The 16693-nt window shown below is 45.2% G+C and overlaps 1 protein-coding gene across 2 annotated transcripts in view; it reads right to left on the reverse strand.

Annotated features, from left to right (window-relative positions):
* Positions 1-16693, reverse strand: part of MICU1 (mitochondrial calcium uptake 1) — a 98998-nt gene that overhangs the window by 69337 nt on the left and 12968 nt on the right. For both annotated transcript variants that reach the window (XM_065068094.1, XM_065068093.1), the window contains exon 4: positions 4159-4342. In XM_065068094.1, coding sequence (XP_064924166.1) covers positions 4159-4342 — 184 coding nt within the window. The remainder of the gene's footprint in view (positions 1-4158; positions 4343-16693) is intronic.

The raw sequence follows: 16693 nt of genomic DNA on the forward strand, positions 1-16693 counted from the left end.
CAACAGAAGTGCAGCGTCTATTTATTACCTGGCCCTTTAGCCATCCTGCCTTCTATCCATGCATACTGCCAAATTTAAAGCTTCCTCAAGCACTCATGAAGATGCAATTTTAAACACATGGCTCGAAAAGCCACATAACAGGCTAAAAAACGCCTCGTGTCTCAGTGCACAGCACAAGAGCCCCAAACGTTTGCAAACCCAGAGGTTTGTCCCCATACGGTCTGTGGCTTCGTGAGAAGTGTAAAAGTGGATTTGGGATTCCCCTCCTCCAATAAAAGCAGCTGAACACCTTTGCAAAGACAGGACCCAAGGGTGCAGCAGGTGGAGCGTTGCCTCATTTTGCCTTAGGTCTCAGAGCAGCATCAGACAGCAAAGCGGGAAGTGAAGGACTGTTAATGACCACCAGCTCCTGATGCAGTTTGCCACGTCTGGCCAAAGAGCCAAGCTGACCTGCTATCCCCATGAAGGCCCAAAGCAGCCCCTCTACCCCCACTGCGGTGTAAGAAAAAGGTGTTACCTGTTAAGCAATTTGAGTTTCAGAAGGCAATATCATTATGTGCGCCTACTCGAGGTTTTGTGGGAAGCTAATGGTTTCATTATTTGCAGCCTTCTGAGTTGCAGCAATTAGCTGTGACATACACAAACCCCACAACCTTCAGGACAAATACACTCCTTAAAAATTATGAGGAACAAGGGGATTGAATAACTCACAATCTAGACCAAAAAAGTACCATCTAAAAGGCTTGTTTAGTATCTCACGGGCTGTTCTCATCACAGCCAAAGTCACACTTCTTCCTCAATCTTCCCCAGGAGAATCCAGCGAGTGCAGCCAACACTTCTCCCCTTTTGCCCGCAGCTGAACTCGCAATTACCTCATTTTTGCTAACATGATCTAATCAGCTGGCAAAGCCTCACAAATATGCCGCAACCCGTCCCTCTCAGCTTCGAGACTGCATTCAACATGAAGCCGGATGAAGAAGGGAACTGCCGAGACCCTAAAACAGGCACAACTCGCTTATTCGAGCACAAAGTGAGCAATAATTTGGGTGCCCTAAAATCTCTGTACAAATGCAGCGATAAAAGCAGGGGTGTATGTATTGGGGTGGACACACCACCATTTGTGAGGGTTTTTTATTACGCTGCTTCTAAACGATCTGGAGGCAAAATCATCCCCGACGAGTCTCTCCTCCCACGACCTCTTCCCTATGAAATACTCCAAAATACTTTTCCTGGCAAGGCGAGCAGGCAGACGGCTGCCTTCCCCCAGTACGCACCAGCCCTGGAGGCAGTGGATCCCAGCCAAAAACGCACATCCTGCCTCCACAACTGCAGCCTCATGTAATCAGGGGCCTCCCTTTTTGTGACCAAAAAGGGAAGAGTCCCCTTTTTGGCATTTATTAATAGAGACGGGATGGGAGTAGAAAGATAAACAAGTAATCCTGCTGTTGAGACAGTCAATGTTCATGAAGTGAAATCTTGTGCAGACATGAAAATAAAGCTCAAAACGAACATCTCTGTTCAATTCCACAGCATCACCGGGGCCTCCCTGACATGCAGCAGAACGGGAACTCTGGCAGTCCAGCTCCACCACACCCATCTTAGCAGGGCAATTAATTAATTTCATTGGGTTTTCTACTGCACTGTACACTAAAATGAAGTCTTGGCACGACTAGCACTCCAAAGGGAGTGTACCTGCAGCAGCCAGCAACCACGGCAAGCGAGTCTTCACAAAGCAGTCCTAATGCCGCATGCAAACTCTTTTTAGCAAAGTAAATAATCTGTCAGCCCACCCACATCATGTATTACCGCTCATTAGCCTTCCAACTGCAAAAGCATTCAAACAATCTTTTCCTTTCCTCCCGTACGCAGGCAGGACCTATACATTGCACAGATTGCGAGGCAACACGTGCCCTGGAACCAGCCGCACGCTGTCCCAGCCCCAGCAGGTGCCAAGTGATTTATATTTCAACTTCCTCTCCGCTGAATCACTGCCCAAAATAGCGATGTCATGCCTAATTTATTGTTTCACCACTAATCATCAGCTTCATTAAAAGCAACATCGGATAACAAACAAGTGTTAAACACTTTTGATTGAGCTTCATTTTGTTCTTTCCCTTATGGAAAACACCACACTGTTTTCAATTAATTATGGGAAGAGTTGGAGAGGTGTTTTACTGTGGGGTTTTTCGTTTGTTTGCTTTGGTTGTGTGGGTTTTTTTAATCATGTAGAAGAGTAGGAAAATCCCTGGGTGATACATAAGTGATAGGGAGATCAGCCCATCCTGACTCGGGCACACCTTCCTCTGCCATCCGAGCTGGAAACGTTCCAACATACCTCCTGAGATGAGTCACTGGGGCAACCACTGCCCAAACCCCAAGCCACAACGGGGCCGCTCACACTCAAACACGGAACCTGGCACCAGGGAGAACACCGGTTACATCCTGAATTAAACGGAGCAAAAGCAACGCTGGCTTTCAGGGCACAGAAGGTACATTTTGTCATGCCATGGGCTGAGAAGGGATTCAGGCTGCACATCATCCCCACCGGACCTCTTGGGCACCGTCCCACGCCTGGCTCGCCTCTGGCTTGGAAAACGTGGCCACGTTCCTCCCTGCCTAGTATGGGAAGGAAAGAGTTGGTCAGCGCAGGCACGTCTCCTAACAACTGAAATAAGAGTTGCAAACAAACGTTCTCTGGCTTCCCCAGCCAGAAGCGACCAAGCCACGTAAGTCAAAAATCCATCATTACATCTCCTGTATCAACAAGTGTTCTCGTTCAAAAAAGAAGAGCGTGGAAGAAGGTGGATCATTCCTTTGCTCTTGGCAACCTGCCTCCATCTGCTGACACTGGAAAAAATAACCCGCTTGTCTTGAGTGGCACTGGCAAGAGTTGAAATCTTGCTGAAGCTGTCAGAGCACCTGGCATCCAGTTGCCAGGAAAATTAGCAGAAGCCAAGCCCATAGTCCTGGACAATTCTGAGTATCTCAGCATAACATCTCCCAACATCACCGAGCTACCACCAGCACGTCACAACAGGGAGGGTTTGGAGGCCCAAATACCCCAAGGAACATGAAATTTCAAGTTGTGTTATCTGCTCTAACCAAGAACAGAATGTGATTCAGCAATTTCAAACAAAACAGCTCTTAATTTTTTATTAAAAGCTGTTAAGCCACTATATACAACCATCCACAATTTAACAGCTAATGAGATGCAGCCTCCAGAATACAGACTTGAAAATAATTATCAGAAGCAAATCGTAGAGAAAGGAAGAGTGAAGAGCATATACTCCCATTCCCCTCTTTAGCAGTGCAAAGATATTAAATCATCAAACACAGCCCAATGAAACTGACATGCAGACAGGTTTAAAAAACAAAACACTGCTGTCTGCCAGCTCTCAGTTACAGGATGCTCAATCAGACCAAATCATACAGCTTGTCACAACAGAGGTTACAGATAGTCCCAAACTAGTTGTCAGACGGTTCTGAGGAGCCCGAAGCTCTCAGGATTACCCAGCACTGAAAGCAGGTCACGAGCTGACAATATAGTTCATTACTCAAGCTTTGCTGCTCTTGCAAGTGTCTGATGTGAGAATTAAATAGGCATAGGCATCGAGAGACATGACTAACCACAAATAGGAAGTGAGGCTGTATTTCAACAACTAGATTTCCATGGAATAATTAAAGGAAAAGTTAAACTACACCTTTCTTATAACCCTCACTTCCACACTCATCCTTCACTCATCCTCCACACTCTGTATGTTCCCAGGATGGCCTCCAACACACACGTGCTGGCTGCCCTAGGTGGTTTTTGAAGCTTTTGCACCGATTCCCTACTTCGCAGGGTCCATCCTCACAGCCATGGAGGCAGGAGCCTTAATTTGTCGGCGAGCCACTTCTTGGACATCCAACCGCAGATGGGAAAACAGGTCTCTGTTTCAGAGCATCAGTGTGCTGCGCTTTCCAAATAAATAAGTTGAAAAAACTCAAAGCTGCATGCCAAGAAAACAGGTTCAGGTCCTTAGAAATACCCACAAGTACAGCACAAAAGCCAGACATGCATGGTACCACAATCTGAATTAAACGTTCTGCAAGTGTTCTCCTTTTTTTTCCCCCGCTGTAGTGTGGCAGCTGCAGGTGTGACACACCCGAGTCCTGTACCTTACGGTCCCTGAACCCAGAACGCTTCTTCTTCTTGCCCTCCTGCTGAGCCTCCTCATTGCCAGATGCGACGGCCTTTCCGCCCTCAGCGCCACTGCCCTCCTCCTCCTCCTCATGCTTCACCTTCTTGCTCGGCTCTGCCCTCGGACCGTGTTTTACAGAGGACGAGTCTTCTGCGTAGGCCCTGTTCAAGGGAAAAGAAAACACAGATGCAGGGAATTGTTAAAAGTGATGCTAAGGCTACAAAGATGGCCCTGCAAAGCAATCCTTGAAGGAAACGCTTGTTACAGTTCAGAGTGGAGGACCGCAAGGCAAAAGCGAAGAAGCGATCAGTCTTATCGGAGTGCTGTGTGCTTTCCCCTGCTGTGATCAAATTTCCACCCCCATGCCCCAAAACCTGATCTAATAATCACAGTAAACTTTTCCAGACCAAGAACACTGGAGCAAGTCACTCAGGGAATTATTGTACCCTCTCCCCAAAACTAAACATACAAGAAACATCAGGAAGGCCTTACCATAGCTCCTCTAGCACTAAATTCCACCCCCGGTCCCCTAAAAAAGATTGATATCAAGTGATAAAAATGTGTTTTACCATCAGCACTGCAGGACGCAGAAAGAACAGACTTTTTGTTTCAGCTCACCTGATTTATTTCCCATCTCCAGCAGGTGACAGACTGTTTTATTTCCCTCTCCAACCAATGACTCTTCTAAACTCCGGTGCTGTAGGATTTGTGACAACAACAACTGGAGTTGTTTATCCTCAAGTTGGAAATACAACTCTGGCAGAGCACAGGACCCTTTTTCCCTTGTTCGGTTACAAAGATCTTCAGCGACCCTGTTTATAGACCAACACTCAATACCCAAAATCAGCCTGTCTAAGCTCTGAGCAACCTGCAGAGTTGCAACTGGCAACAGGGCAGTTAAATAAAGAGCAGGGTAAGTCCATAAGCCAAACAATGCTATGGCTTTCCTACACCTCACTTGTAAAGCGGTTTATAACCAGACAGAGCTCAGACCACATTAACAGCAGTGAAATTATAATCTCTCTAAAGAAACCTTAAGGTGTCACAAGCAACAACGCAAAACAGTTTGACAAAATCATTTCTCTTTCTAAAGCACTTGACAGCACAAACATCCCAGCCTGCCTGCAACTTAAGCAAAGCTGCCTTTACTTTGTATTCCTGGTGATGTATTTTGGACTCATCACAGCGGATGGGGGCCACTCATTAGCCAGACAAAGGCTGGTACTTCGGTACTCCCCATAACTATGAACGTGGTCATTTGCAGCTCATTCAAAAAAGGCTGAAAACAAAAAACAAGGGTTTTTTAAGTCTTCCAAGCCATAAGCAAAAGGCTACACTCATTTCACCCTACCAGCTTCCTGGAAAACAGATGTGGTACACGAAATTAACAGAGAAGAGGCTGTGCCCGTCTCCTCAGCAATACACAGTTTGCAGCAATCTCAGCACATCATCTCCCAAGGAGTAGAAATAAGGTTAGGTGCTACTTAATTTAAATGCTATCGGAATAAAAGACAACTCACTCCTTACCAGCATCCAATAATTCACTAACAGCTATAGCACAGGATAGATGGGGGAGGGATAAAGAACTCAAATCCTTCCACAGCACTGGTAGGAAGAAAGAACTTCATTATGATAGAATAAACTCCCAAAGAACATACTTAAGAACACAGTAAATCACGACAAAAGCAAATTAACTTTTGTTCATGTTGTGAGAACTACTGCAGCAAGGTACCAAAAGCACTTGAACAACCACCGAGACCCCAGCATTGCTCTGAAACGCAAGAACCCGCAGCACCACGGCCAGGTTAAAGCAGTTCCAAGGTTACTAGCCCACGCTGGGACAGAGTACAACTCCATCGCAAGGGTTTGATTTAATAAAACACACAATGCTTGGTGAAGAGCAGTACTCATCACACCTTTTCATGCCAAATGGAGTCTAACACACCAGCCTTTCCTTTCTGAAAAGGTCCTGAGCCTTTATTTGCCCACAGGTTTTTTTAAGTTTTATAGCAAAGCACCATCGTTAAGACATCAGTTGAACCAAACTTTCAGAGCCAGGCTCCAAACCCAAGTCCTCCACAAACACCTTTAGATAAAGAAATTAATTTCCCCAGAAGAGCCAGGCGGCTGATGTGTCTCTGAGCACCAAGCCCACGCTGGCACGTCTCCTGAAGCCTTGCCTGAAAGTTTAATCAGCCCGGGCACATCCTCGCAGGGCTGTGGGTTTGGCTGGTGTGCAGGTTGCTGGAAGACGCCGTTGCCAGCTGAGGCTGCAGCAGCAGCGCTGCTGAGGAAAACCCGTGTGTAGGCAGGACACCGGTCTTAAGTAGCTCTGAGAGAATCTCTTGGGAAAAGGTCCCAGGGACAGAAAAGCAGCAGAAAAAATGATTGCTTATTTACAGAACTAAACTAATCCATATTAAACATGCCAGAGAATAGCTGTATCAGTAAGGATTTGCTCCTGTAATGCTTGACTGGCAGCTAGCAAGCCACGGAAGAATAGATGAAATTCAAAATTAAACATTTCCAGCAAATCCTACACGTTCCTTCAATCCATCACACTGTCAAGCCAGCTGGCTACAGCGATCCCAATGCAGGCTGACTACAGTTGGCTTCCCCCCCTCTAGTTTATCCAGGTGATTAACTCTGCTCTACAGTTAGATCACCATCCGAGCACGCAAGTAAAATTACCTATAAGAATAAAAGCAGAATTTGTAGTCTGCTTCTCAGAAAGCACAATCCTGCTTCTCAATTTGTAGTCTACTTCTCAAGCAAGGTTTCAAATAGTACCTGCTATTCCTCACGTCCAGGCCACAGCCTCAGCTACTCACTGAATTAACCACGGAAGGATCTGCCCCCTACACATACCTACAACTCCCTGTATTTTACACCCTGCACAACCATGCTCTGTTGAAATCCTTGGCTTCCAACAACTGCGTCTTCCATACTGCACCCACATAAAGGACTCTTTCAACGCAGATGGCAGCGTACGGCTGGAAAAACCTCACGACTCCAGGAATATCCACCTCGCTGGATGGCCGTGAGCAAGGGAGACTCTCCACCTCCTTTTTTGATGAGACTGACTTTCCAATGGTGGACGTGTTGCTACAGCTTCTGCACAAAAGGGAAATGAAAATACAAAGGCTCCCTTGACTGTGTGCCAGATTCAGCTGCCGGTCTCTCTCCGTGGCTGCCACGCTTCCCAGTCCCTTCAGGTTTTTTTCCTCCCTCCACAAATTAAATTTGAGGCAAAGGCCATATTTCCCACCTACTCAGTAACTTCTTCTCTTAACCCATAGAGAAAGCCAACAATGAAGCATAAGATGAGGTTCATCACCCCCACAGAAAACCACCTAGCTACCACAGAGGGCTGCTCAGCACTAAATTCTCCCTGAGCAAGTTGTCCTTTGGGAAAGCCAAACGCACGCAACCACACGATGTACATCCACGGGGAACCCTGGGACTCACACCAGGCACTGGCACAACACACCACAGCGGCAGCTCTTCCAGTGAGAGAAATCACAATCTCTCACTCGAAAGTTTTCTTCCTCAAGTGAGAGAAGCAGAACAGCGTGCTAAAAGTCACAAAGCTCTGTGCCAGAGATAACAATGCTCAGTCATTCTAATCCTGAAGGCAGTAGACAAGTACTTGGCTATCAGATGCTATTTAGTCTCGGAAGGAAATGTAGGGGATCTAACAAAAAATGGCACACTCCCGAGTTAGCAAGGACATTGTCACCCAGCAAGAAGCAGGACAGGAGTCCTGCCTGACAGATGTGTCCTTCAGTTGACTGGGGTTACCGTTCTCCCTGGACATAAACATCTGGAGACATTTAAGGTTTAAAAGCCACTTAAAACTTCAGACTTTATATTGAAATGCAAAAGCAAGCTGGGACACAACATTCATAGACAACCTCCAGGGACTGCGAATACAGTCTTGCAGTCTCATACTCAGCTCAAACATATTCAACTAAATTAGTTCATTAAAACTTTAATACTTTGGTTAATAAATCAACCAAAACTGATTAAGATCCACAGCCCAATTGTCTGCAGACATTCAAACCGCCCTGGACACGACCCTGTGTGATCTGCTCTGGTGACCCTGCGTTAGCAGGTGGGTTGCACTGGACCATCTCCAGAGGTCCTTTCAGCCCCTGTCTGCGATTCTGTGTAAGGACACTGCAATCAGCTGCCGGGGAGAGTTTATTCCATCACCGCTCTCTCCATCGCCAGCAAATTGCTAAAAATAGGTGAGACAGCTGCCTGTCACGACCAGCTCGGAGGCACCCAGCCCTGCCTTGGCAGCAGACGAGCCGATTCCTCACGCTCCCTCCCGCTCGCCTCCGCCAGGGCCCAGTTTAGGCACCAGCACGTGGGCGCAGACGGACAGACCAGCGCTCAAGGACCTCAGCTTCAAGCCCCTTGAAAAAGATGAACCTGAGTGGTGGTCACTTTCAGTCACAGCTAGAACTCACCTTGTATTTGCTCCTGGGCAAATGCAGGCAGGACCAGCAAGGGAATGGAATAAAACAGTGAGGGTGGCAGGGATAGTGAGAAGCATGACAGAGGATGACCAAGTACACCCGGTAAGATCACAGCTGGCATCCTCTTCTCTATCCCTGGTCCCCCAGCAAAAGACAGCAAGCTCACTCCTGTCAGTCACCAGCATCGCTTCTGAAAGAACAACACCACAGGTTGAAAGAATAAGGAAGGCAAAGTCTCCGATGCCACAAGCTTTTTAAGGTGCCCTCAAACACACAACACCCTTGCTTTCCACTTCTCTATTATACTTTTTTACAATACTTGAGGGTTTGTATGAGCCTGGCTTTATCAGTTTCAAATTACGAGTCAGATCAACAGCTACAAGTAAGGCTGACTTAGAATGGCAGCTACTAACTGCTGAAGATGATTTTATCGTGTATTCAAAGTTCATACCCAAGGGTGAGAAGAATGCCACAACTGCTAAAAAATACAAGTGAAAAAGCTCCCAACTTGAGTGCAGAAGAAAGCAAGCCACGTAGAAATAAGGAAACAGAAAAGATGAGAAGAGAAAAATAAATATACTCCCTATAAATGGAAAGCTAGACACTGTAGAAAATTGATAAGGGATCTAGAAGGACCCAAGGAGGAAGCAATGAGAGAACACGATCTTTTTATCGTCCAAGTTATCAGAAACAACAAGGACCATGTAATAAATTGAGATTACTGCTGACTGTGTTATTGCAAGTGCCATAACAATATATTTCCAAATGAACACTTCGACTGTTTATAATGCTTTATATTCTGTATGTCCTGATCTTCTCAAAAGACAGCACAGACAGACTCTCCACTGGAATGTCAGTGAAAGTCTGTACAACACAGCAACACTAGAGAAATGTGTTTCCTCCTATTGTCTTTCTAAAGGTTTCTGCACAAGTTTGAGGTTTAGTCTTAGGAAGAGTTGGCTGAGACTCTCTGCCCAAGTGCTGTTATGTTCAGTAAGCCTTGGCTCATTGCTACTATTGAAAGAGTAAAACAGGGCAATAGGTGTTATCACAGGCCTGTTACTTAGACAAGACTGATGTTGGACAGAGGAGACAAGATGATCTAGGCTGGCCAATTAAAGCACAGTAAAGAAGAATTTCATGACAGTCAACAAGGGCTTATGGAAAATAAGTCTTATGCTAAATAGATGCCATTTCTTGATGAGATTACCAGTTGTTGACAACTGCTTTAGCATTTGCTTAATGAATGCAAGTTCTCACACTGTATTATTCCACTTGCCACTAAATGATATTGTGGTTAATAAGCCAGAGCAACACAAAAATCAACACAAAACATTCACTGGATTAAAAACTAGCTAATAACATGCTTCAAAATGTGAGCATTTGATCATCAACGAGTGGCTGAGCTTCTCCCAAGCCCTGCCAAGGGTGAGTTCCTGGCCCTATGCCACCTCTCTTATTAATGAGCTACAGAATAGATGGCTGGGGACCCAGGGACTTTATCCATAAAGATTCAGAAAGCACTAGAAATCACAGTCTCTTTTGCTGGGTAAGCTGAGCACAAGCACACAATACCCGCCAAAAACATCCCAAAAGCAAGAGGAACGCACAATGAGCACAGACGTCTTTACGTGACTGGTTTCATCCATACCAGACATTAACGCCTGTGAAAGACACTTTGGCTTTAGCAGATCATTGGTTGATTACAAGTCCTGGTGAATCATCGGAGGCTTACAGACAAATGCAAAGCTTGTGTGTACAAGTACAGGAGTCTCAAATCAAGTCTAAATATTAAATATTGCTCTTTTTTGGCACCCTCTTAGGCTACTGTGCTCAGGCTCTTCAGCTTTTAAGCATTTCTTTTTTCTCTAAGTCCTACTCAATCAAAAGCCACAAATTAAATATTTAGTAGGTTAAGTTTTTTTGAAGTCAAAGAGGTTACTCCACCCAAGCTGAGATGAAGGAGTAAATTGATGATAGCTTGTGTTCCTGGTAGAGGAACAAGCTGAAAAGCTCTGGAACCAAATAACAAAGCCAAGAAATGGCTGAAGGGAGGCACTAGCATACTCAGAGGCTGAGAATAACACAGAGCCTTGTTCACAGTGACAATAATGAGCCGTTTCCCTGCTGTACAGATTCTGTTCCATCAATGGTTTCTAAAAAGAAACAAGACTGAGTGGGCTCCTCCTGCTGACTTAGGGGGAAATAAGCTCAAGCTCAAGCAGAGCTTAGCTGAGGCAAGCCAAGTAATTCTGGGAACTTGTCTGTGTTAAATCTACCCGCACCTTCAGCAATCAAGGAGCTCATTTGTACAGAAGCACTAGTCACTTACCAGGCATGTTATACATACAAAGTGTGCATATGTGATGTTATGCACATCAAATATTAACTGAACAGAAACTGATGTGCACCGGAGAAAATAAACGTTGAAAGTTCCAAGTTCCTTGAAAATACCTAGTTTCCCTGTAAGGACAGGCAAATCAGGTCTCTATACTAACATAAAATGTGAACATGAGTTCATTAATCCAAAACACACTGTTTTCCATCTAGTTTAACTAGCCTGTATCTATAATTAAGCGTTGTGAAGAACTTTTAAGCGAGACCAGCCCCAGCACCCAGTTATCTGGCAGGGAAGGAACATGAATTCTCACCAGCATCTGTTCCCTCTCCCAGACTGTCCACACCAATGCAACAAGCCATTAAGAGAAGATGTGCTACAACATTAATCACTGCAGCACCTGCTTTTGTTGTGCAGACTACAGAGTCAGTCCTGCAAGGCAATAAGAAATGGGTGAGCTTATTCGCATGCAGAGAGCAAAGCAGGCGTTTCCACACCAGAGCGTTTTACAGGCTCCCAACAAGAGTGTTTGTCTACCTGACCGTGCTGCTCCATCCATCTTCATTTCCACTGAGGACACAAGAAGACAAGAGAGCAAATGTAGAGCTACGGTAAGTGGTGTCGCCCAAGGCCTGAATAATTCTCTAGAAATAGAGAGGAACTCGAGGTGGTGAGTGGGGAAGAAGTGTGCTTCAGGCATCTGACCACCGACTCTCACAGCTAGAACATGGAAGATGGGGTTATTTAAATGCAGGGGACACCTTATTGCTTTGGGTACCTAAAGGAGTGTGAAACCTTTAATTGGCTAACAGGAAAAGGTATGAAGGTTACAAGATCCCTTGTGGAGGAAGCGAGATCCGTTCAGATTTCTTAATTCCCCTGAAACCTGGTCTTTAGCTACAAGCAGAGAGCAGGGGAAGATCTCAGGAGGCCGGTGGCAGGAATAACCCAGCACAGCTCTACGATCAGACTGAACTCACACCTGGAAGAGCAGAGAAGGCCATTCCTGGCACCCCCTTTTGCCCTCCAGCCCAGGATGCACTCACACAGCTGAGTGCTTCTGAAAATCTGGCCTCGTGCTCTCGGGACAGAAGTCCCAACAAATTGAACTGCAAGTCAAGAAGGGGCCAATTCCCTGCTATGTCTATACTAAGAGCAATTTAAAACTGTTCTGCTCTAACAAACTCTATGGTATTTAATAGCATTATTCCCTTCCCAGCCAGTACCTCACGCAATCCCTCAGCTGTTTTGGCAGAGTGAAAACAGATGGGCTGCATCACATTGAAAAAAAGTCACCTCAACCTCACAAGCCTTTTGTTCTCTTCAGCTGGCCCCACAAGCCGCAATAACACACGATCCCACCAAACAAAGCTGGTGGAAGCTCCACGTGCAAGTCTCAGCAACAGCCAACTGCAGGAGACAGCTTAAGCTGGAGAGGTTTACCCAAGTAAAAAGTCATTAAAAAAACCCCATGGTTGGGCTAATGTCTGTTCTAAGCCTTAATTAATGAACATTATGCCCATCTCTAGTTTTCTCTTTGCTTCCTCCCCACAGATCCAACCTTTAGCACAGCCTAGGAAGCAGCTGGGCTGATGGGTGATGGTGGACACTGAACATCATAAGAAAGGTGACAGCCATGGCAAGACTCAACCTGAACAGGGTGACACTCAATGACTGCATTAGCACTTCCAAATCAGGAACTAATCAAAACTAAGTGATATTTACAATTCCTGTGCTTCCTCCATTGAGCCAGAAAATTATTCCCCTACTCAGCTCCCAAATGATGTGACTTTTGGAGAGATGCTGCTTTCCAGGTAGCTCCTGCAGGTCGGCCAATGCGCTCTTGGGGACTTGGGCAAGGTGAGCAGGTAGTTTTGAGTTAGTTGGTGCAAAGGGGAGGCAGCAGGCATGAACTTGCCACCAGAGGGCACCTGCATTTAAAAAAATAATATTAAAACGTGCCATTTCCAGTCACATTGAAGACCCACGGTTCAAATGACACTTATCGTGTTAATAGACAGACAATTCAAAGTGTTGTCCCCATAAAGTCGCAGCAAACCAAGACAGTTCAGGAAGCAGTTTCTTGCATTTCCACTGGGCTTCTCTGCACAAATTCCATCTCCAATTTGCTACGTAACATTTCTCAGAATCATAGTTGGGTTGGAAGGGACCTTAAAGATGGTCTAGTTCCAACACCCCGCCATGGACAGGGACACCTCCGTTAGACCAGGTTGCTCAAAGCTTCGTCCAACCTGGGCTTAAACAGCCCCAGGGATGGAGCATCCACAGCTGCTCTGGGCAGATGTTCCAGTGCCTCACCACCCTCATGGGGAAGAAGTCAAATGTAAATACGATATTATGAACACGCAGCGATCCAGGGCTCTGCAGGCCAGCTGAGGTCATTCTCAGATGTTTTCTGAATTGACTCCCATTTGACTTGGGCTCATTCCCTGCCATCAGATTCCTTCCTTCCCCTAATGCTCATGGGTAAAAATAATACGAAGCCAAAAGGCACCTGAAAGGACACAGTGCTCTTTCAAGACACCACTCATAGATCAATGTGTCTTCAAGCCTTACGAGAAAACCTTCAGCACAGCAATCCCAAGGATCGTCTCTAAGTTTGTCACCTCTCCAAGAAAGAAAAAAAAAATGGAGTAGAGCTCTCAAAATAAAAACTGCATGGATAATACCCACATATTTTTCATCTTCTCTCTCCTACATCAGGTTAAGTATTACCTGACACAATTATAGCTACAAACCAGGTTTCTCTCCTCTTGACTCTGATTTATGCGGTTGCCTTCGTTTTGCTAGAACAAAGATTTTTAAAGTCACAGTTCCAGCTGACATAAGATATTTCCAACAATTCTGCCATTAAAAATGTATTCTAAGCAAATTACTCTAAAGCCCTTAAGACAATGATGCAAAAAAACCAATGCATTCTTAAACAGACTTCACTAAGGGCTGATCTAGGCTTCAAAATTAATTTCAGAAGCGTCAATGGAGAAAAGCCGAACACAAAAAGCTGCGAAGGTCAGCAGAGCAAGGAAGACAATGGGTCTTTCCTACAGAGGATCTTCCAGTAAAGCAATTGAGCACTTGATACAAGATGGCCAAAGGAACAGAGTGGAAGAAGAAAAGTTAAGAATGGAAAGAAATCTGCAGAAGCGGCAGCCAGTGCTGAAACAGCTCAGCTTGCTGGGGAGGAATGGACCCTGAAAAAGGAATGAGAATACACCACCAGGGCTGGGAGATGGGCATCTCGAGCCTGATGGCTTCAACTTACGCACAGGATGTGGCAAGAACCAGAAGAGCGCAGACCGAGGCCTCGGAGATGCAGCAAAATAAGCCCGAGAACCACACTAGACACAAACGCATTGGTAGCAAAGATCTCACTAACCAGCTTCCAGAGCAACACAGTTGTATTGCTCGCGTTCTTACCACTAATACATTTGTAAAAGGATAAGAACTTAAGCATCTTTCTGTGCTCCCCAAAGGCACATTGGCTCCCTTATTTCCCTCAGTATTAGGCTGAGTGAGAAGCTCCAGCACTGAAACGCCTGCTTAAGTGCTTCCAGATGCCCACTGGCCACAGGCTTAGCCAGGAAGGTTTGTGGCACAACAAAGATATTTGTGACCTTTTAGTAACACACAAAATCAGTATTTCGAAGTGCAAAGACAGAACGCAACTTTTACTTGAGTAGCAGTAACAGATTATTTCTTATAAACATTAAGCTTGCTGCAAAATGCGAGGTTCAGTACTTCTCATATACTAATGCCTCATTTAGATTAGCCAATGACTGCTCCAAGATTTATTTCAATTAATTAATTCAGTTCATTATATCAATGCCCAGATACTTAATTGCTTGTGTTGCCAGCTGGAAATCCTCAGAGTTTAAGTTATGGCTTCGCAAGGGTAAACTTCATTAGTCTTCTAAGCTCAGTTATTTGCATTGCTGAAGTATTCTTCAGCACAGCAGAACAGAGCAGCGTGAGCTATTCCTGTTGTGTAATTATTTAGATGAAATATATTCCCCCAAAAGCAGGCAGCAGGACCTCCTGGAAGACAGTGAGGGCAACAAGACCAACGCTCTCTGCAATGACAACAGTGCAGGAGGCCACGCACAGATGCAGATCCAACACGCAGGTCCCATCACTCCACCTTAGAAGACACAAAATAAAGTCTTTCTTCTCACATCACACAACCACTGGGGTTTTTTATATAAATATTATTAATCCTTGACTTCTCCTCCACCTTTGTGTGGGCTTCCTTTCCCCGGCACGGGCTCCTAATTCTGGTCAAAGCATAACCTACAGAATCCAGATGAAACGCATTGGTTTCAGGCTGCACGTGAGATTCAGAAACCACCTGAAAAGTCCTGCCTTCATGTAAGCTCACATACAGGCATCCCCACATTAGTCCCTTTCAGCAAGGTTCATCGCCATCAGAAGCACAAGAAATGTGCTTTGGAACAGAGTTTGAGGTTTTGTTAAGTACTGATGAGAGATGCAGTGCTGCTCCTCACATATCAATAAAGAGATGTGGCACTTAGACAAGGCTCTATGCAGATGACAAGAAGAATTTTCTTTTCCTTTAATTACTTGCCTTCCTTTAATGCTTCCTCATCTAGTACTCACCTAGCCCAAGAAGCGCAAGACTTAAAATCACTTCTTGATTCAGCCTGTTCCATCTCTGATGTCTTACCTGTAGAGAAAAGTAGCTCTAAGAAAACAACAAGAGGGAGACATCCCTCACCTTCAAAGCCAACTTCACTGACAGCCTGCCGGACAGCATCACTTTCTGCATTCCTTACTCAACAGCACTGGAGGGCCTCAGCTTCGTTAACAGGCCGTACACGGTGAGGTAGAATATCAGCAGGCACACATTCCTTGGTAAAGTCACATGCCAAAGGGACAGAAATCCTTTGCAATACTAAGAGAACCACACTCGGGAGCTGTGGGACCCCTCAGAGACTGATTATGCAGCACAGGAGAGTCTCGTTATCACAACAAATCACAGTTACCTCATTAAGCAAAGGAAAACAAGCATCACAGGTCATCCCCATGACAGACCAGCTGCACCAATAGAACTGGCTACACCAAGAACCTCCCTAACCTGCTTCCCATTTAATTATTGCTGCAACATTTAATTAATCAAGATCACTTACTACTAAGTATATATACTCAGATGCACATGTAATTTATAGACTGCAGAGAGAAATGTCCATTTTCAGTGACACTTGGCTTATTCAATCCCTGTGCCCTGCCTATATGTATATATATATGTCACATATTTACCTTTTAGAACAAATTCCTTATGCTTACTGCTACTTCCTGTAATAACCCAGGATATAAGTGCTTGAATAACCCAGTATGTCACTACAAACATTTTTTTAAATTCACCTACACTTTTAAACTTGACTAATCATGCAATTTATATATTGTGAGAGATAAAAGGAAATTCGCAGTTGCTCATCCCTCATTTATTTAAACAGTGTCAACATGACTACAGTGCTCTCAGCTGAGCAAGGTCAAGCCGGGCCAACATGCCCAGGAGCCTCCAAGGAACAGCCAACTACTCCGGGAGCCAAAAACCAGTCTCTGAAATCAGCTCTGCCCTAACACTCCGCATAAGCCGAGTGGCTCTTTGCTGCAGGCAGCACCTTCCTGCCAGTGAGACGCAAAGCAAACGA

This window comes from Columba livia, chromosome 6 (genome assembly GCF_036013475.1).
Source record: "Columba livia isolate bColLiv1 breed racing homer chromosome 6, bColLiv1.pat.W.v2, whole genome shotgun sequence".
Taxonomy (NCBI): Eukaryota; Metazoa; Chordata; class Aves; order Columbiformes; family Columbidae; genus Columba; species Columba livia.